This window comes from Scyliorhinus torazame, chromosome 3 (genome assembly GCF_047496885.1).
Source record: "Scyliorhinus torazame isolate Kashiwa2021f chromosome 3, sScyTor2.1, whole genome shotgun sequence".
Taxonomy (NCBI): Eukaryota; Metazoa; Chordata; class Chondrichthyes; order Carcharhiniformes; family Scyliorhinidae; genus Scyliorhinus; species Scyliorhinus torazame.
In genome coordinates this window covers 185,720,187-185,741,800 of record NC_092709.1, presented here as the reverse complement: position 1 = coordinate 185,741,800, position 21,614 = coordinate 185,720,187, and the positions used below count along the sequence as shown (strand labels likewise).

Here is a 21,614-nt window from a genome sequence, read left to right as displayed (position 1 = left end):
AACAACAAGAGGGAGGAAAGGAAGGAGGGTAGGGAGAGGGGAGGTAGGTGGGGACGGGAACAGCCAGAATAAATGAGAGGGGCCGAGAATAAGGCCACAAAGACAGGGAGCGGGATTCTCCCCTACCCGGCGGGGCGGGGGATCCCGGTGGGATGGAGTGGCGTGAACCACTCCGGCATCGGGCCGCCCCAAAGGTGCGGGTTTCTCTGCACCTTTAGGGGCCAAGCCCTCACCTTTAGGGGCTAGGCCCGCGCCAGAGTGGTTGCCGTCTCGCCGGCGGCGTGGAAGGCCTTTGATGCCACGCCTGCCGGGACCAAAGGGACTCCGCCGGCTGGCGTAAGTCCGTGCATGCGCGGGAGCATCAGCGGCTGCTGACGTCATCCCCGCGCATGCGCAGGGGGGGGTCACCTACGCGTCGACCATTGCGGAGACCTATACGGCCGGCACGTAGTAAAAGAGTGCCCCCACGGCACAGGCTCGCCCGCGGATCGATGGGCGCCGATCGCAGGCCAGGCCACCGTGAGGGCACCCCCCGGGGCCAGATCGCCCCGCGCCCGCCCCAGCACCCCGGAGCCCGCTCGCGCCGCCTGGTCCTGCCGGTAAGGGAGGTGGTTTAATTCACGCCAGCGGGACCGGCATGACAGCAGCGGGACTTCGGCCCATCGCGGACCGGAGAATCGCCGGGTGGGCCCGCCGACCGGCTCGGTGCGATTCCCGCCCCCGCCGAATCTCCGGTGCCGGAGAATTCGGCAGCCGGCGGGGGCACAATTCTCTGACCCGATGGGGGGTCAGAGAATCCCGCCCAGGGTCCTGCAGCAGGGACGAAGGGCCCCAGGTCAAAATGTGCGCTGGTTAAGGCCGAACCGCCTGGTACGGGGCGGTGTACCAACCCTCCCCACCCCCTGGGCGGAAAAGTCCATATCAACCGGCATACTAACAGAGCCAGTTACAAGGTCAAGGGCCTGTGGTGCCGACACAAGCAAATAAGGCAAAATAGACTAAGACGTCAATGGAACACCTAAAAAAAAGGGGCAGGGCTGGCTAATCGACTGGGGACTGGGGGAGGATGGGAAGGGAGGAAAGTAACAATAAAAATTTAAATACACGATAATCACCTTTTGCAAACTATGTATAAACTGCAAAATTCCAATAAAAATATCTTAAAAATGGAAAATTTCCTTACATCTAACCACCAATCTCTAAAAAAACATCCGGCATCAGAAATAAGAAGAAAAATCCATTAGCAAATTTAACCTGCTGAAATACCCTCTGACATACACCACATGTTACCATCAGTTTAATATTCATACAACGTTGTAAATGTGCTCTGGATATGATATTTATGCTTGCACAAAAAAAAAATACCCCTTAAAGCTAACATTGTTAAGTAGTGGCTTTATACTGAAGTACAGACTGACCTAAATAGGTCTAATCACAGCAAGGGAAAAATGCTGAGAGCTCTGAAATTGGCACGGTTACCATTTTAGCATGCTGATTATAAAAACAGAATTAAAATTCAAGGCAGATGTGTTTGAGATGCTTCATGAGTACAAGTTAGTTTGATGATATCGTTCCCTGCATTTAAAACATTTCTTAAGAATGAGGTAGAGACGGTTTGGGAGAGCACTCTGCTATTGCAATGTACTGTAGCATGGAATGAGAGGCACAGGCACGATTGAAAGGCAAGTTCCTAATCCTTTCATGCTACAGGAAGGCTGGGAACGAGTGGAGGATTGTCTCTGGGGAACGAAAAAAATACAATAAATCAACATGAGAAATAAGAGCAGGTGTAGGCCATTCAATAAGATCATGGCTGATCTTAACACCACTTTCTTGCCTGCTCCCCCATAACTCTTGGCTCCCTAAACAATAAAAAATCTAACTCGGCCTTCAGTATATCAATGGTCCAGCCTCCACAGCTCACTGGGGAACAAAAATGCAAACACTAACAACCCTCTGAACATAGAACATACAGTGCAGAAGGAGGCCATTCGGCCCATCGAGTCTGCACCGACCCACTTTAGTCCTCACTTCCACCCTATCCCCGTAACCCAATAACCCCTCTTAACGTTTTTGGTTACTAAGGCTAATCCACCTAACCTGCACGTCTTTGGACTGTGGGAGGAAACCGGAGCACCCGGAGGAAACCCACGCAGACACGGGGAGAACGTGCAGACTCCACACACACAGTGACCAGTGGGGAATCGAACCTGGGACCCTGGCGCTGTGAAGCCACAGTGCTATCCACTTGTGCTACGTTGCTGCCCTGAGAAGCAATTCCTCCTCATCCCCTTCTTAAACCCTCTCTTAAACAGGAGTTTATTGTAAACTGTGTACCTGAGTTCTATATTGTCCTATGGGGGGGGGGGGGGGGGGAATCCCTCTCAGCACCTACACTATCAAGCCCCTCAAGAGGGCAGCACAGTAGCACAGTGGTTAGCACAGTTGCTTCCCAGCTCCAGGGTCCCAAGTTCGATTCCCGGCTTGGGTCACTGTCTGTGCGGAGTCTGCACATACTCCCCGTGTGTGCGTGGGTTTCCTCCGGGTGCCCCAGTTTCCTCCCACAGTCCAAAGATGTGCGGGTTAGGTGGATTGGCTATGCTAAATTGCCGTTCGTGTCCAAAAAAGGTTAGTTGGGGTTACGGGGTTGGGGTGGAGGTGCGGCCTTGTGTAGCGTGCCCCCTTTCCAAGGGCTGGTGCAGACTCGATGGGCCGAATGACCTCCTACTGCACTGTAAATTCTATAATTATATGAATAAGATCACCTCTCATTCTTCTAAACTCCAGTGAGAATTGGCCCAACCTACTGAACTTTTCCTCACAAAACACACCCCTCATCCCAGCAATCAGCCGAGTGAACCTTCTCTGTACTGTCTCCAATGCAAGTGTATTCCTCCTTACGCTGACCAAAACTACAAAGTACTCTAAGTGTAGTCTCATCAATATCCTGTATCCCCCTTGGAATAAAGGCCACATTCCATTTGCCTTCCTAGCTACTTGCTGCTGCTGTATGCTGACTTTTTGTGATTCATATTAAATGACACCCAGGCCCCTCTGTACACAACATTGCGCAGTCTCTCTCCATTTAAAATATTCTGCTTCACTGTTCTTCTTGCCAAAGAGAACAACATTATATTATCCCACATTATACTCCATCAGCCAGATTTTTGTCCACTCACTTAATCTATCTATCTATCCCTTTGCATCCTCCTCACAACTTTCCTTATGAATTGTCAGCAAATGCATGTGTAGTGTTGGTGGTGTCTGTCTCTTTTGAGACAGTACAGCCGAAAAGGGTCACCTGACTTGAGAGACCAATGAGAACCGAGAGTGAGTAATCGCCCTAGAGGGTAGAGTCCTCTCTTGAGTAGAATACATCGAGCAGCCGTGTAGTAAGCATGCTCCAAGGCAGCCTCGTGCTGCAAAACTTCCTGTACCAAGTTACTCTTTATCAATAAATACCTTCTTGCTTCTAACAAAATAGGAGCAGGATAGGCCATTCAGCCTCTCACGCCTGCTCCGCCATTCAATATGATCATGACTGATCCTATATCTCAGTGCCTTATACCTGTGCTCCCCCCTTACCCCTCAAAGCCCTTAGCGCCTAGAAATCTATCTATTTCCTTCTTAAATATATTGAGTGAATTGGCTTCCACACCTTTCTGTGGTAGCGAATTCCCCAGGTTCATCATCCTCTGAGTGAAGAAAGCTCTTCTCATCTCAATCCTAAATGGCCCACCCCATATCCTGTGACCCCTTGTTCCAGACGTCCCAGCCAAGGGGAACATCATCCCTGCATCCAGCCTCTCTAGCCCCATCGAAATTTTGTATGGTTCAATAAGATCCCCTCTTAAAACCAAAAGTAAAATACGGTGGAGGCTGGAAATCTGAAGCAAAATCAGAAAATTCTAGAAATACTCAGCAGGTCTGACAGCACCTGGAGAGAGAAACAGACTGATGTTTCAGGCCAAGGACTTTCTCCTGATCCCTCTATTGTGTTCTCTGGCCTTGTTCCTTCGTCTGTAGCAAACATTGATCCATTTTGCCTTCAGTAGGTCAACCACCATACTTTGCCCCCTTTTTGCTTAAAGAACCTCTCTGTTCAATCTCCGAATAATGTTAAGTTAAAGAGATCTTATCACTGTTTCCCCAATCTAAGGAAACAGTTATTCTTCTTTCACTCCCTATTACTGTTCATGTATTTTAAAAAAATTAATCTTCCTCTTTGCCTTTTCTGCTCCAGAAATGACATCAGCATTTCAAGTCTCACCTGATTATTTTGAGTCCCCGGTATCCTAGTGAATCTATGCAAGATGATCTCTATAGTTTCAATAATAGGATGCTCAAAATTGCGCACAGTACTCTAAAGGTGGCCTAATAAATACTTCCTGTAAAACATTCGTGACTTTTTACTCGTCTGCTCTATTTTATGTCTGTATTTATAAAATCTTTTTACTGGTTCTGTCTCCCGGTGTACATTTTGAGGGAATTATGTATTTAAACTGCTAAGTCTCCTGTTCATCCACATGCTCCAGTGCCTCAGTAACTTCACACGGCTCACACTAGGACCACCACATCATCACTCCACCCTGTTAGCAATGCTGTCTCCCTAGCAGAGTTAGTGCAGTCAGCCAGAGAATACTTTATTTGCACAGTGCAGGCAAATGTGAGCGTCATTTGGGATGATTCTTTGGTGTCCAGCTGGAAATTGACACCTTCATATAGGAGGTGGTCCAAGCTACCTTTTACTGAAACCTGGCACTGATCCAGGACTGTGGAGAAATCAGATCAGCTGTGACCCTGTCGGGACAGCACGGTGGCGCAGTGGGCTAGCCCTGCTGCCTCACGGCACCGAGGTCCCAGGTTCGATCCCGGCTCTGGGTCACTGTCCATGTGGAGTTTGCACATTCTCCCCGTGTCTGCGTGGGTTTCGCCCCCACAACCCAAAGATGTGCCAAGTAGGTGGATTGGCCATGCTAAATTGCCCCTTAATTGGAAAAAATGAATTGAGTACTATAAATTTATTTTTAAAATGATATGACCCTGTTGAATGGCAGAGTGGGCTCGAGGGGCCAAGTGGGCTGCTCCTGCTCCGAATCCGCATGTTCCTATGATCTGGAATTTCATTTTCTACTTTTACAGATATCAGTGATATGCTGAATTGCCACCCAGTGCCAGGAGTAGTGTCTCAATCGAGGATGGAATCCCAGCCACCAATATTACAGAAAGCGGTTCATCGCCTCTGAACTTTTGTCAGACCCCAAAGGCAATGCCCAATTAGAGAACAACTTCAGTTTCCAAGATAAATATTTCCTATTATAAGATCCTTCATGGTCAAATGAATGTTGTGGCAGTTTAGGTGCATTAAAACATTTTTCCACACAGCAAAGGAAGCATTAATTGGAAGAACATAAAGCTGGTCGTGGGAAGTAGAAAAGTAGCAAGCGAAATTAGAAGGCAAGTGAAGCAAATGCAAGCATCAAATAAGCTTAGAATGCCAACTACTGACAACGAGACAACGTTAAGGGCACTTTGATTGAATGCACGCCATATTCACAACAAGGTGGATGATTTAAAGACACAAATAGGGGTAATTGAGCATAATCTAATTGCTAATACGAAAACATGGCTACAGGGTGACCAAGGCTGGGAACTGAATGTTCAAGGATATTCAACACTTAGGAAGGATAGGCATAAAGGAAAAGGAGATGATGTTAGTTAGACCATACTTGGAATACTGTGAACAGTTTTGGTCCACTTATCCAAGGAAAGAAATGTAGGCGTTGGATGCCATCCAGCGAAGGATCACTAGGTTTAGTGGTATCCCAAATATGGAGGGACCTTCTTATGAGGCGAGGTTAAGCTGTTAAGCATTGCAGTTTAAAAGAATGAATGGCGACCTCATTGAGCCACTTGGGGTGGAATTCAGTGGGCGCATTCCCCACGGGCGCAAATCCCACTATGGCCGCAAAATAATGGTATTTGTGCCGGCATGACTTCAGAACGGAATCACCCCTCCCCTCTTACCCTGCCTCCACCAGTGACAAGAATCGGAGTTTCAGAATTTTAAATCATGTTAGTGTCATTAAATGGCTTTACACCATAGCATTGGGCCACGTTCAATCCTCCCCACTGGTGGCATGCCATCACGCTGGTATCAATCACTACTGGTTTTCAAAAACGGAAACCAGTCGTAATGACCACACCAGATGGTGAGGGACAGGGCCCAGCAGTGCTCTGGCACTACCAGGGCAGGCCCTCTGGGGAGTCCCATGGGGGGGGGGGGGGTTCCCCTTATATGTAGGGACACAATGGTTGATTGGGGAGGGGGCGGCAGTGGTTGCGCATGCATTGGGGTGGAGGGAGCCGGAAACTATGAAGGGAGGTGGCATGGAGATTATGAAGGGGGTTGTAGCCAGTGAAGGGGGCAGGACTGATGCCAGTGGGTGGGGTGCCCTGATGCAGGTGGAGGGTGGCTGATCACCCTGATGCTTGCATGATGGTGGGGAGGTTCCCGAGTGGACGGGGGTGGTGGGGTGTTTCCCTGTGTGTGAGGGTTGGAGGTGTTCCCCTTAATTGCTGTTTTGGAGTGTTGTTAAGGATGGTTTTCTAGAGCAGTATGTTGAGGAAGTCACTCGAGAATAGGCCATTTTAAATTTGGTATTATGTAACAAAAAATTAATTATCTTGTTGTAAAGAAATATTTAGGGAATGAGTGACCATAATATGATAGAATCTTACATTATATTTGAAAGTGAGATAGTTCAATCTGAAGGCAGGACATTACATATGGGCAAAAGAATTTATGAAGGTATGAGGAGCAAATTGACTGAGATGAATTGGGAAAATACATTAAAAGGTATGATGGTACACGGGCAATGGATAGTACTTCAAGAATTATTACATAATTTATAGCCACTATACATTCCTTCAAGGCACAAAACCCCAAAGAAGAAAAGTCAGTCAACCATGGTTAACAAAGGTTCTACCAGATCTTGGTAGAAAGTTAGAGGAATGGCAGGGAAGGGAGTGCAATGTTCCTCCTGCAGGATGTTTGAGGTGAGGGATGCAGTTAGTGTCCCTGCTGATTTTACCTGCAGGAAGTGCTGCCATCTCCAGCTCCTCCAAGACCGAGTTAGGGAACTGGAGCTGGAGTTGGAAGAACTTCGGATCATTCGGGAGGCAGAAGGGGTCATAGATAGCAGCTTCAGGGAATTAGTTACACCAAAGATTGGAGATAGGTGGGTAACTGTAAGAGGGACTGGGAAAAAACAGTCAGTGCAGGGATCCCCTGCGGTCGTTCCCCTGAGAAACAAGTATACCGCTTTGGATACTTGTGGGGGGGGGGACTTACCAGGGGTAAGCCATGGGGTACGGGCCTCTGGCACGGAGTCTGTCCCTGTTGCTCAGAAGGGAAGGGGGGAGAGGAGCAGAGCATTAGTAATTGGGGACTCTATAGTCAGGGGCACAGATAGGAGATTTTGTGGGAGCGTGAGAGACTCGCGTTTGGTATGTTGCCTCCCAGGTGCAAGGGTACGTGATGTCTCGGATCGTGTTTTCCGGGTCCTTAGGGGGAGGGGGAGCAGCCCCAAGTCGTGGTCCACATTGGCACTAACGACATAGGTAGGAAAGGGGACAAGGATGTCAGGCAGGCTTTCAGGGAGCTAGGATGGAAGCTCAGAACTAGAACAAACAGAGTTGTTATCTCTGGGTTGTTGCCCGTGCCACGTGATAGTGAGATGAGGAATAGGGAGAGAGAGCATTTAAACACGTGGCTACAGGGATGGTGCAGGCGGGAGGGATTCAGATTTTTGGATAACTGGGGCTCTTTCTGGGGAAGGTGGGACCTCTACAGACAGGATGGTCTACATCTGAACCTGAGGGGCACAAATATCCTGGGGGGGAGATTTGTTAGTGCTCTTTGGGGGGGTTTAAACTAATGCAGCAGGGGCATGGGAACCTGGATTGTAGTTTTAGGGTAAGGGAGAATGAGAGTATAGAGGTCAGGAGCACAGATTTGACGTCGCAGGAGGGGGCCAGTGTTCAGGTAGGTGGTTTGAAGTGTGTCTACTTCAATGCCAGGAGTATACGAAACAAGGTAGGGGAACTGGCAGCATGGGTTGGTACCTGGGACTTCGATGTTGTGGCCATTTCGGAGACATGGATAGAGCAGGGACAGGAATGGATGTTGCAGGTTCCGGGGTTTAGGTGTTTTAGTAAGCTCAGAGAAGGAGGCAAAAGAGGGGGAGGTGTGGCGCTGCTAGTCAAGAGCAGTATTACGGTGGCGGAGAGGATGCTAGATGGGGACTCTTCTTCCAAGGTAGTATGGGCTGAAGTTAGAAACAGGAAAGGAGAGGTCACCCTGTTGGGAGTTTTTTATAGGCCTCCTAATAGTTCTAGGGATGTAGAGGAAAGGATGGCGAAGATGATTCTGGATATGAGCGAAAGTAACAGGGTAGTTATTATGGGAGACTTTAACTTTCCAAATATTGACTGGAAAAGATATAGTTTGAGTACAATAGATGGGTCGTTTTTTGTACAGTGTGCAGGAGGGTTTCCTGAAACAATATGTTGACAGGCCAACAAGAGGCGAGGCCACGTTGGATTTGGTTTTGGGTAATGAACCAGGCCAGGTGTTGGATTTGGAGGTAGGAGAGCACTTTGGGGACAGTGACCACAATTCGGTGACGTTTACGTTAATGATGGAAAGGGATAAGTATACACCGCAGGGCAAGAGTTATAGCTGGGGGAAGGGCAATTATGATGCCATTAGACGTGACTTGGGGGGGATAAGGTGGAGAAGTAGGCTGCAAGTGTTGGGCACACTGGATAAGTGGGGCTTGTTCAAGGATCAGCTACTGCGTGTTCTTGATAAGTATGTACCGGTCAGACAGGGAGGAAGGCGTCGAGCGAGGGAACTGTGGTTTACCAAGGAAGTGGAATCTCTTGTTAAGAGGAAGAAGGAGGCCTATGTGAAGATGAAGTGTGAAGTTTCGGTTGGGGCGATGGATAGTTACAAGGTAGCGAGGAAGGATCTAAAGAGAGAGCTAAGACGAGCAAGGAGGGGACATGAGAAGTATTTGGCAGGAAGGATCAAGGAAAACCCAAAAGCTTTCTATAGGTATGTCAGGAATAAGCGAATGACTAGGGAAAGAGTAGGACCAGTCAAGGACAGGGATGGGAAATTGTGTGTGGAGTCTGAAGAGATAGGCGAGATACTAAATGAATATTTTTCGTCAGTATTCACTCAGGAAAAAGATAATGTTGTGGAGGAGAATGCTGAGCCCCAGGCTAATAGAATAGATGGCATTGAGGTACGTAGGGAAGAGGTGTTGGCAATTCTGGACAGGCTGAAAATAGATAAGTCCCCGGGACCTGATGGGATTTATCCTAGGATTCTCTGGGAGGCCAGGGAAGAGATTGCTGGACCTTTGGCTTTGATTTTTATGTCATCATTGGCTACAGGAATAGTGCCAGAGGACTGGAGGACAGCAAATGTGGTCCCTTTGTTCAAAAATGGGAGCAGAGACAACCCCGGCAACTATAGACCGGTGAGCCTCACGTCTGTAGTGGGTAAAGTCTTGGAGGGGATTATAAGAGACAAGATTTATAATCATCTAGATAGGAATAATATGATCAGGGATAGTCAGCATGGCTTTGTGAAGGGTAGGTCATGCCTCACAAACCTTATTGAGTTCTTTGAGAAGGTGACTGAACAGGTAGACGAGGGTAGAGCAATTGATGTGGTGTATATGGATTTCAGCAAAGCGTTTGATAAGATTCCCCACGGTAGGCTATTGCAAAAAATACGGAGGCTGGGGATTGAGGGTGATTTAGAGATGTGGATCAGAAATTGGCTAGCTGAAAGAAGACAGAGGGTGGTGGTTGATGGGATATGTTCAGAATGGAGTACAGTCACAAGTGGAGTACCACAAGGATCTGTTCTGGGGCCGTTGCTGTTTGTCATTTTTATCAATGACCTAGAGGAAGGCGCAGAAGGGTGGGTGAGTAAATTTGCAGACGATACTAAAGTCGGTGGTGTTGTCGATAGTGTGGAAGGATGTAGCATGTTACAGAGGGATATAGATAAGCTGCAGAGCTGGGCTGAGAGGTGGCAAATGGAGTTTAATGTAGAGAAGTGTGAGGTGATTCACTTTGGAAGGAATAACAGGAATGCGGAATATTTGGCTAATGGTAAAGTTCTTGAAAGTGTGGATGAGCAGAGGGATCTAGGTGTCCATGTACATAGATCCCTGAAAGTTGCCACCCAGGTTGATAGGGTTGTGAAGAAGGCCTATGGAGTGTTGGCCTTTATTGGTAGAGGGATTGAGTTCCGGAGTCGGGAGGTCATGTTGCAGCTGTACAGAACTCTGGTACGGCCGCATTTGGAGTATTGCGTACAGTTCTGGTCACCGCATTATAGGAAGGACGTGGAGGCTTTGGAGTGGGTGCAGAGGAGATTTACCAGGATGTTGCCTGGTATGGAGGGAAAATCTTATGAGGAAAGGCTGATGGACTTGAGGTTGTTTTCGTTGGAGAGAAGGTTAAGAGGAGACTTAATAGAGGCATACAAAATGATCAGGGGGTTGGATAGGGTGGACAGTGAGAGCCTTCTCCCGCGGATGGATATGGCTGGCACGAGGGGACATAACTTTAAACTGAGGGGTAATAGATATAGGACAGAGGTCAGAGGTAGGTTCTTTACGCAAAGAGTAGTGAGGCCGTGGAATGCCCTACCTGCTACAGTAGTAAACTCGCCAACATTGAGGGCATTTAAAAGTTTATTGGATAAACATATGGATGATAATGGCATAGTGTAGGTTAGATGGCTTTTGTTTCGGTGCAACATCGTGGGCTGAAGGGCCTGTACTGCGCTGTATTGTTCTATGTTCTATGTTCTAAAGGAAGTTAAGGATTGTATAAGTATTAGGATCACAGACCAGACTCCAACAGTGGCTAGGATACTGGGCCGAAACCCCGATATTTAAGTTTATTTCGTACGACTGTGCGGAGTGATTTGCTCCAGGAATGATTGTATGAAAAATAAGGATTTGCTATTTTTAAATAAAACTGTATTATGAATACAATATTGAAGTCTTCAACTTCACGCCCAAAAAGAACAGATTACAATAATAATATAATAATAATTTTTCTTGCCACAAGTAGGCCCACATTAACACTGCAATGAAGTTACTGTGAAAAGCCCCGAGTCGCCACATTTTTGCGCCTGTTCGGGTACAATTCACCGAACAGCACGTCTTTCGGGACTTGTGGGAGGAAACCGGAGCACCCGGAGGAAACCCACACAGACAAAGGGAGAACGTGCAGACTCCACACAGACAGTTACCCAAGCCAGGAACTGAACCTGGGCCCTTGGTGCTGTGAAGCCACAGTGACCACTGTGCTACCATGCCGCTCGTTACCCCTTAAGCACTATTACTTAATTCCCCTTTAAACAACAAGAAAAGAAACATACAGCTCTCAATCCATCTTAAATCAGCACGACATAGAGTAATACTTGCTTTACAGATCTTTGGCTCTGGTTAGCATCCTTTCAAACTCGAGCTGAATATCTTAAAAAAGCCGGTTCACTTGGTGTGCTTCAGCTTCTTCCTTGTCCTCAGACAAGACTGCTCTGCTTTTAAATAGTATTACTCTTTGTTATAACTATCCTGCTGTGAAAGGTCTCCAGTGACCTTCCCAGTCAAACCACAGTGCATTAGCCCAGACTGCAAACCATATTCCTCTGATCAATTTCACTTTTTGGCTCCTAAAAGCTGCCAGGCCCTGCAAAACTGGATTATTTATAAAAACGTGACCATTGCAGTCAAACACACAGGCTTTCAACCCTTAAATTGCTCAATACTTCGAATCCAATGATCCTAAAATCCTCCATTCGTCACAATAAGATGAAAAGAAAAGGGACTGGATTCTCTGATTTGCAGGCTAAGTACTGATGCCGGCGTGGGGACAGTGGCGTTTTACGCCAGAAAAAAATGGCGCAAAAGCCATTCCTCCATCTGGTGGGGGGCTAGCAGGCACGCAGCATAAAGCCCCTGGCTTTACCTGCGGATACGACTGGAGAATTGCCAGGTCCGTGACCACGCATGCGCACGGCGGTGGCCTGCACAAGCAACATGGCGCGGCCGCGCGTGGACCCAGCTTGCCACATACTGTCCCCAGTAACCAGGAGAAGCAAGTGGCGGTCACGGAGGCTCTGCCGACCATGTAGGTGGCCCTGGACAAGGCAGGGAGGCGGTAGGAGGCCCAAGGGAAAACCATAAAAGAATTAGAAAAAGCCACAACAGACCAGAGCGACTGGATCACCGCCCTGGAGACGGAAATGGCAAGGTTGGTCGTGACGCAGGGGAGTCGAAAGGGGAAGATAGAGAATCAGGAGAACTTTTAAGGGTGTCAGAACTTAAGAATAGTGGGTCCGCAGGCGGGATCGAAGGCAGGGACCCCACGGACTATGTAGCCCAGATGCTGGGCAATCTGGTGGGAAGGGACAGCTTCCCCAACATGGTAGCACGGTAGCATTGTGGATAGCATAAATGCTTCACAGCTCCAGGGTCCCAGGTTCGATTCCGGCTTGGGTTACTGTCTGTGCGGAGTCTGCACATCCTCCCCGTGTGTGCGTGGGTTTCCTCCGGGTGCTCCGGTTTCCTCCCACAGTCCAAAGATGTGCGGGTTAAGTGGATTGGCCATGCTAAATTGCCCATAGTGTCCAGAATTGCCCTTAGTGTAGGGTGGGATTACTGGGTTATGGGGATAGGGTGGAGGTGTGGACCTTGGGTGGGGTGCTCTTTCCAGGAGCTGGTGCAGACTCGATGGGCCGAATGGCCTCCTTCTGCACTGTAAATTCTATATCTATATCTATATCTATGCCAGAAATAGACAGAGCTCACCGGTCTTTCCGCCTAAGATCCAAGGCTGGAGAGCAGCCTAGGGCGATAATCGTCAAAATGCACTGGTACCTGGACCGCAATTGGGAAGGGCACCAGATCAGGATTTACCAGGACATTGGGGCTGACCTGGCCAAGTGCCACACAGAGTTCGACAGGGCAAAGGCAACCCTGTACAAAGACAAGGTAAAATCAGGGGTGCTGTACCCGGTCAAACTCTGGGTCACATTCCAGGGCAGGGAGCACTGCTTTACGTCCCCTGTGGACTGGGACAATTTGTCCTGGAGAACGGGCTGAGAAACAGCAGCAGGGACAGCGGTGAACAGATCACCCGAAGAGACTTTATTTATACAACCAACCCGAAAGACACTTTGGGCGGGACTGCATTGCCTTGCTTGTGGACGGGAGCTACAGCATCGGAATGAAGTGGAGAGGGCAGCAGAGCGCAGGAAAGGCTGAGGAGAATGGCAGGAGGGGAAACAGATAGCGGGCGAGGACAGTTATGGACTCAGGGAACCGATACGTCACGGTCAACGGTGTCCTGGACAGGGCACTGGTCGTCCTGGTGAATGAGACCCATGGACAGACAGGTTGAATCTTAAAACGGGAATGACCTCCAACATGCAGAAAGAACTCAGCATATTCATGGAGCTGATGAGGGCTGTGGACCCATGGCGGTTCACCCACCCAGAGGAGAAGGAGTTCGCCTTCTTCTTCCAGGTACATAATTAATATACACAGATCACCTTCTTTGCAGTGGGGAAATCGGTGCTTCCAGGGATAGTAAGAGCAGAATACTCCACGATTATAATCTCCGGCCGCGCTCCACATTATATGGATGTCAGGTGGGAGACGGGCTGTGCCCAACGCCCCCCCCCATGGAGGTTGGACACGGTCCTCCTGGCCGATAAGGCTTTCTGCGAGAAAATATCACAGGCCATAGATGAATATATCACTAATAACCGGGATGGGGACTTCTCATCCTCCACGTTCTAGGAGGCACTGAAGGCTATGATCAGGGGTGAAATTATTGTGTATAAAGTTCGAAGAGATAGGGAAGAGAGGGTGGCTCGGCCACAGATAGTCAACTCCATCTTGAAGGTAGACCGGCAATACTCCGAGGCCCTGACCATAGAGCCCCTGGCAGAGAGGAAGAAGCTAAAAATGGACTTTGACCTGCTTTCCACGAGGAAAGCAATTCACCAACTCCGCCAGTCATGGGGGACCCTATACAAACACGGAGACAAGCCACCTGCTGGCTCATCAGCTAAGAAAGCAGGCACCCACGAGGGAAATAGCACAGATTAGAGACAAAGGCAAACTAGTAGCGGAGCCGGAAAAGGTCAACGAAGCATTCGAGACCTTCTACCGGTGGCTGTACACCTCCGAGCCTCTCACAGGGGACTTGGGGATGAAACGTTTCCTCAATGGACTGGACATACCAGTTGTAGGGGAGGATAGGAAACGGGGAGAAGGCATGGAGAGCATCAACTCCATGCAGACAGGGAAGGTGCATGACCAGACGGATTCCTGGTGGGCCTCTACATAAAAGTCGTGACAGCATTTGCCCCACTCTTGCGGGAAATGTTCACAGTCTCGTTGGCGAGGGGCACCCTGTCACCTATGCTAGCACAAGCCTCAATCTCACTGATAGCAAAGAAAGACAGAATTTCTCTGCTAAACATAGACGTGAAAATACTGGCCAAGATCCTGAAATGAAATGAAAATCGCTTATTGTCACAAGTAGGCTTCAAATGAAGTTACTGTGAAAAGCCCCTAGTCGCCACATTCCTGCGCCTGTTTGGGGAGACTGGTACGGGAATTGAACGGTGCTGCTGGCCTGCTTTCAAAGCCAGTGATTTAGCCCTGTGCTAAACCAATAGACTGGAGGACTGTGTACCAGAGGTGGTAGCAGAGGACCAAACGGCTTTGTCAAAGGTAGATAGCTAATATAAAATATCAGGCATCTGCCGAACGTGATAATGACCCCACCCAGAGGTTAAAAAAATGTATCAGAAATTAAACCCGCCCGTGTCAGTGACATAGAACACAGAACATTACAGCACAGTACAGGCCCTTCGGCCCTCGATAAACAGCAGGGGCTGTTTAGCACAGGGCTAAATCGCTGGCTTTGAAAGCAGACCAAGGCAGGCCAGCAGCACGGTTCAATTCCCGTAACAGCCTCCCCGAACAGGCGCCGGAATGTGGCGACTAGGGGCTTTTCACAGTACCTTCATTTGAAGCCTACTTGTGACAATAAGTGATTTTCATTTCATTTCATTTCATGTTGTGCCGACCTGTGAAACCACTCTAAAGCCCATCTACACTATTCCCTTATCGTCCATATGTCTATCCAATGACCATTTGCATACCCTTAGTGTTGGTGAGTCCACTACTGTTGCTGGCAGGGCATTCCACACCCTTACTACTCTCTGAGTAAAGAACCTACCTCTGACATCTGTCTTATATCTATCGCCCCTCAATTTAAAGCTATTTCCCTTCGTGCTAGACATCACCATCCGAGGAAAAAGGCTTTCACTGTCCACCCTATCCAATCCTCTGATCATCTTGTATGCTTCAATTAAGTCACCTCTTAACCTTCTTCTCTTTAACGAAGAGAAGAGTCTGTCCCTCAGCCTTTCCTCATAAGATCTTCCCTCCATAAGGGGCAACATTCTGGTAAATCTCCTCTGCACCCTTTCCAATGCTTCCACATCCTTCCTATAATGCGGCGACCAGAATTGCACGCAATACTCCAAATGTGGCCGCACCAGAGTTTTGTACAGCTGCAACAACTGTTGAAGTATCATTTAAAAAAACAGTGGGTTCACTGAAGACTCTTTAGGGCTGACAATGTTCCCTTGTCTGGGCTGATACGTGTCTCTAGTCTCAAGCCGCGTCGTTGCCTCTTAGCTGCCTTTTGATGAGTCTAGCCCGTATCAATCTGCTTCAGTTACAGAATACAAGCTGGGCTTCCCCCTGTCTCCTGACAAAGTCATAAGAAATATATCCAAGAAAAGGAAGGGATTGTGCCCATCATTCTCTCCCCATGTCTAATGGATAATGGTGGGAACAATTGGGGCTTTCAAGCCTGAGGTGGACAGATATTTTTATTGGGTAGTGACATTGAGGGATATGGAGCTAAGTTGGATGAATTGAGTTGTGTACGCATCAGTCACAATCTCATCAAATGGTGGAACAAATTCAAGGGGCTGAATGGCCGCCTATTCGGGTGTTCTAGAATTTTCTGGTCTCTCACTCCATTTGTTATGTGTCCTAATCAATGTCCTTCTGTATAGTATGTCATGTGATCACGTGGTGATGTCACCAGAGGCACTTGGGGGAATTATCTCTCTCTTTAATCTCAGTCTGTGAGCAAGCAACCTCTCTGTAATAAAGTCTGACAACTGGTTAAGTAACCTACGGTGTGGCAACCTGGTTATCCTTTGCCTCTACTGTGAAGTAAAAGAAAACACCCTTAAAACAAAACAGTAAAAATACAAAGCTGGCGACGAGGATATTTTTCCAGTAAATTAAGCAGAAGAAACAACTCAGACTTGGACCTCGAGTCAAGGATCGATTTTCAGAAGACCAATCCACCATCGATTGAGGTGCGGTAAATCTGGCCATTAGAAGTGTGTTTTTCATCTTTGCTAAGGGTGTACATTAATTTTAACGTTAATAAACAGCACTCTGGACCAGTCCTTAATTTTGTTTTGTATTCCAACGTGACCCGGAAGTGCTCGCACACACACACAACCCCCATAACAGATTCATTGACCAAGAGGAGACAATTATTTAGAAACAATGATGTTAGTATGGACATTAAGGTTATTAATAATAATAATAATAATAATAATAATAATAATAATCGCTTATTGTCACAAGTAGGCTTCAAATGAAGTTACTGTGAAAAGCCCCTAGTCGCCACATTCCGGCAACTGTTCGGGGAGGCTGGTACGGGAATTGAACCGTGCTGCCTTGGTCTGTTTTAAAAACCAGCTCTTTAGCCCTGTGCTAAACCAGCCCCAGTTGTTTATTCAGTGGGAGAAAATGTAAGTTCCAAAAAAGTGTTAGCTTGTTCAACAATGTTTTTACTTAGATTGATCAATAAATGTTGAGCAATCTTTCTGATACTTGTGTTATCCAAAGCATTTTGTAGCGTACATACTGGTATTTTAAACAAGCATGCAAAAAAAAGGTTTTGTACAACACACATAAAATAACATCCTGCGCATAATAAGCATTTCTACTGATCAAATTGTATTGAACAGCGACCCTCAGTTTGCACTAGAAATACATTTTTTGATCTGGGTTATTTTTTAATTGGTAACCAGTACAAGATAGACCCTCTTCAGCTGGAGGCTTTCTCTAACTGCTTCCCACAGCTTGCAGCTGCTCTGATAATTTTAAAGAACAAAATCATAGGTCACCAGGAGCAGGAAGTCTATTAAGAGCTGGACTTTCCCCTGATTTCAGGCAATAAAGCTGATTAAGGGATGGAGAAGCCTAATGCTGACTTAGATTGAACTCCTTTCCTCTTCTGTAAGGAATTGGACTGACAACGTTAAGACCACCCAGTATGTGCAAACGATGGCAGGGCCCATCTTCTTGCCCACTTCCTCTCCTCACATTCTTAGTCAATCCACAGGGCTGTCGGGTAGGAATTGGCAGCCCGTCATGGTGCAGTGTCAGAAAGCCTTCTGGAGGGAGTAGGCGCAGTGGCCGACTTGCCTCCCTCACAAAAGACCACTCACCTCTTCCTGGCCAATTGGCTCATGGAGAGCCTGTATTAGAAATTCTACCCCTGAAATCATGGCTCTATCCACTTCTGGTGCCATAGCAGGTGTCACCCTGTAGCACTGCCAAAGTAATGCTTCCAGATACTGCTGGATTCCCTTTTGGTAATGGGGGGTTCCAGCAGGCGCCCATCTTACATAGTTAATACGTTATTGGGTAGGGTTCACATAGTGTGGGGTGGCATGTGGAAGATTCATTTCAATCCTGCTCTCATGTGGAAACCACTCCATAGAAAGATATACTTCAAAAATCAAAATTTGTGAGGAGAAATCAATTGTTGCTTCTAATTTGTGAAGATTGAGGTAATTTACATTGGAGGCATCTCCTCAGCCCACATAAAATTTCTTTTATATTTTGTTTTATATAAAGTTTTAAAGAAATTTAAGCCCTTCAAAAAACTCCTCGAATTAAAAGTGACATGTTGTGAAATATAAAAGCCCATAATTTCCTGGTTCCCCAGCGTCGTATTTAGGGGATACCCCAATGATGCACTGGAGAATCCCTCTCGGAAGTTCCTGCATAAAGGTTTACCTGACAATTACCCAGAAGTGCGAACTTCCTCTGGACAATTGCGCTGGGCTGGGAACCTTCTGACAGAAGCGATTTAAATCGCGAACCTTGGGTGGTTCTGCTAGCTTTACGCTGATAGGTACTCTGAACGGGTTAGAAGGGGGGAAAAAAAAATCACTTCTAACTCCAGCATAATTACTTACTAAACTCAGAATGAGCCTCGCACACAACCCCTGAACAGATCCCACACACCACCCCTGACCCGACCTTCTTCATCTTCGCAGTCCGGCTCCCCCCCCACCCCCCAATCTCCCTGCCCAACCAAAACATAAAAAGGGTGCTTTCTTTTGTACTCTGCATCCCAGTTACTCCTCGCCAATGCAGCAGGGGGCATGCTTCGCTGTTCTTGACTCACCCAGCCTGAGTGAGGACGGTTGGGTGAGACAGGGGATTTGCATTTTCAACATGGGTAAATCCATCAAGATTGGCAATCCGCTGGAGATTGCCACTCAGAGGAAGTTCCGGCCAAAGTTACAGTAATGCATTCCCAGTCAGTATTCAACTGCCTGAACCTTGACCATACTTAGCGCACTTAGGTAGTATCCTATAATTGTCCCACAGTGACCTCCAATATCTGTGACAGAATCCTTCTTCCAATTAGGAGTAGGTTAGTGACAGAAACCATAAGGACAGCCAAGTACTCTGAAAATCTGGATTTGTTATTCCCCAGAGTTAACAAAGAACATATGTTTGAAGAAAGCTCATTGATTTTGTCTGTTTCACAAAATTGCACATGTTGTTCGGTTTGGAAAAATATAATTTCTTAAAAAATAAAATGGTCCATGAAGCATGACCACAAGCGAAGCATTCTGGTCAATTACCTTTTACCAAAAGGAAAATCTTAAAAGAGCAATCATAGATTTTTATTAGTTTAGAAATGCTGCAGTTGCACATTCCCCTGCAGTCCTGACCCATTTCTTGGATTGTCCACGTTACTGTACTGATAAACACAACCACAGGAAGCATCATCACTCATCAGGCAACACTTCCACCCAACAGCACCAGAACATCACTCGCAAAGATCAAGGTGGCTTCAAAATAAAATAAAATTTTCTGCACAAAAAGTCTAAAATCAAGAACTGCAGATTTGGAAACAATCTATCCTCACATCTTAGCTATGAATTCATCAACTTTAATAAATTGATGTGTCAAATGCGTTCATGGATCAGAAAATAGTTATAAATCTGTGTCTAAAACAGCAGTCAAGTCAAATATTGACTTTGTACCATTAACGATTTATCAGTAACTTTAAATTGCATTTGAAATCCTTTAAATACTTAGCTGCGCTGATTATTTTCCTGCTATGAAGTTTTTTTGTTACACAGGTATTTGTACATTACCTTTAAATCTAGTGTTATTAGCTATTTAAGATAACATACATATTGTAATGAATCATAGAATCATAAAATTTACAGTGCAGAAGGAGGCTATTGAGCCCATCGAGTCTGCACCGGCTCTTGGAAAGAGCACCCTACTTAAGGCCAGACCGCCATCCTATCCCCGTAACCCAGTAACCCCACCTAACCATTTTGGACACTAAGGGCAATTTAGCATGGCCAATCCACGTAACCTGCACATCTTTGGACTGTGGGGGGAAACCGGAGCACCCGGAGGAAACCCACGCAGACACGGGGAGAACGTGTAGACTCCACACAGACAGTGACCCAAGCCGGGAATCGAACCTGGAACCCTGGAGCTGTGAAACAACTGGGGCTACGGGGATAGGGCGGGGAGGGAGCCTAGGTAGGGTGCTCTTTCAGAGGGCCAGTGCAGACCCAATGGGCTGAATGGCCACCTTCTGCACTGTAGGAATTCTATGATTCTGTGAAACCCATTTGGTTATTCTAAGTACTTGCAGGATAACTTTGGCAAATCAGATGTATTTTTAAAATAAAATTAGAAACAGAGAACTTTAAAGAGAGGTTACAATACAAAGGGGAAATATGTTGTAGAAAGAAGTTAAATAAAATCTAACTTGTCCTCATTTACATCTATTTACTTGAAAAATATTTATTTAATTAAAATTAAAATTGTGCAATATTTTCCAGGTCTGCACTGTGAGATTTGGTACTGTATTATTGTCATGCAGAGAGTCTTCGGAGTAATAGTTTTCACCTGACACACACATTAGTGTGTTTATATATTATTAGATTGTAGAAAGGACCATCACCTTTTGCTGCATTGTAATCTCTCAGATTAAGATAAGAAACAATTTACTCTATGCTGTACACTGCATCATTTACAGCCAACTATCATTCTTTTACCAGACAATATATTAATCTTGGATTCAAGTTGCATGTTATAAAAGATCATATTTAACATAATATACAATATATATTAAATATAATGCCATTAAAATTAAGGCATATATATAATATATATATTCTATGAAATTCTTCAGGCTCAGATCAAATTTTACACTGTTACACATTGCAAACATAACATAGGTATTAAAAAGGGACATTTTACAGGTTGCTAGACTAATGGGATGAAAAAAGATAAAATGCATCTGATAGTAATATTGACACTGCCTTGTTTTAAATCCTTATTCCTAACCTGCAGGAACTGCTGTCTGTTTCATTCTCTTCTTCACTCCCTTCATCTTCATGTTTGTCATGCCAACGTGTGCCCTCATAACTGTCAGCAGTAAACTCAAGCACAGGAAAATCTGGGGCGTGGGGCAAATGCCATGGTGGTGAATTCTGAATTTCCTGTTGGCTGGGTCTCTTGTAGTTAATGGAAGCCAATGGTAGGGGCAGGTGCCCAGGGTCTAAGAATTTCCTTCCATTATTTGATGCACCTTGCTCTTTGTTCCAAAAATCTCCGCGGCGACTGTCGTTGGATGTGGCAGGTTGGGATGCAGGGTGACCAAACCACCGCCACCGGATGCGCAAAATCTGCTTCACATCAAATTCTTTGCGAGAAACAGACATTCTCTGTTCACCTAAGCAATTGTCAAGGCAACAGAGGAGGCTCTTGCTGTATCGTAAGGCAGCACAGAATAGAGCACAGCTCGGTCTAAATAGATATGCTTTCCAGATTCCTGCTTCTGCCTGACTGAAACAAGATTGCCTTACGTGGAAATAAAATCTTCTTAAATCTCCACCATCAGAATACCAAGCATTGACAAAGATGATGAGGATAATGTGAAGTGGAGGCAGGGAGAAGCCTGTGCCTTCAATCAAGTGCAACTCTTAATCAACTTGCACTGTAACAATGAATGCACTTCACATCATCTTCATCTCTACACCCGACCAGCTGCTTTCAAAAAACACTGACAGCATTCATTAAACCCTTTTTGAAAGCTGAACACCACCACTCCCCTTCCTCTGAGCCACA

At 46.5% G+C, this 21,614-nt stretch overlaps 1 protein-coding gene across 5 annotated transcripts in view; it reads right to left on the bottom strand.

Moving 5' to 3' along the window:
* The window catches only part of klhl5 (kelch-like family member 5), a 252,038-nt gene that overhangs the window by 150,639 nt on the left and 79,785 nt on the right, over positions 1-21,614 (bottom strand). For 2 of the 5 annotated variants that reach the window (XM_072496575.1, XM_072496576.1), the window contains exon 1: positions 20,832-21,533. The exons of the other annotated variants lie outside the window; for them this stretch is intronic. In XM_072496575.1, coding sequence (XP_072352676.1) covers positions 20,832-21,208 — 377 coding nt within the window. In that variant the 5' untranslated portion in view covers positions 21,209-21,533. Of the gene's footprint in view, positions 1-20,831; positions 21,534-21,614 lie in introns of those variants that run through there. 5 annotated transcript variants of the gene reach the window in all.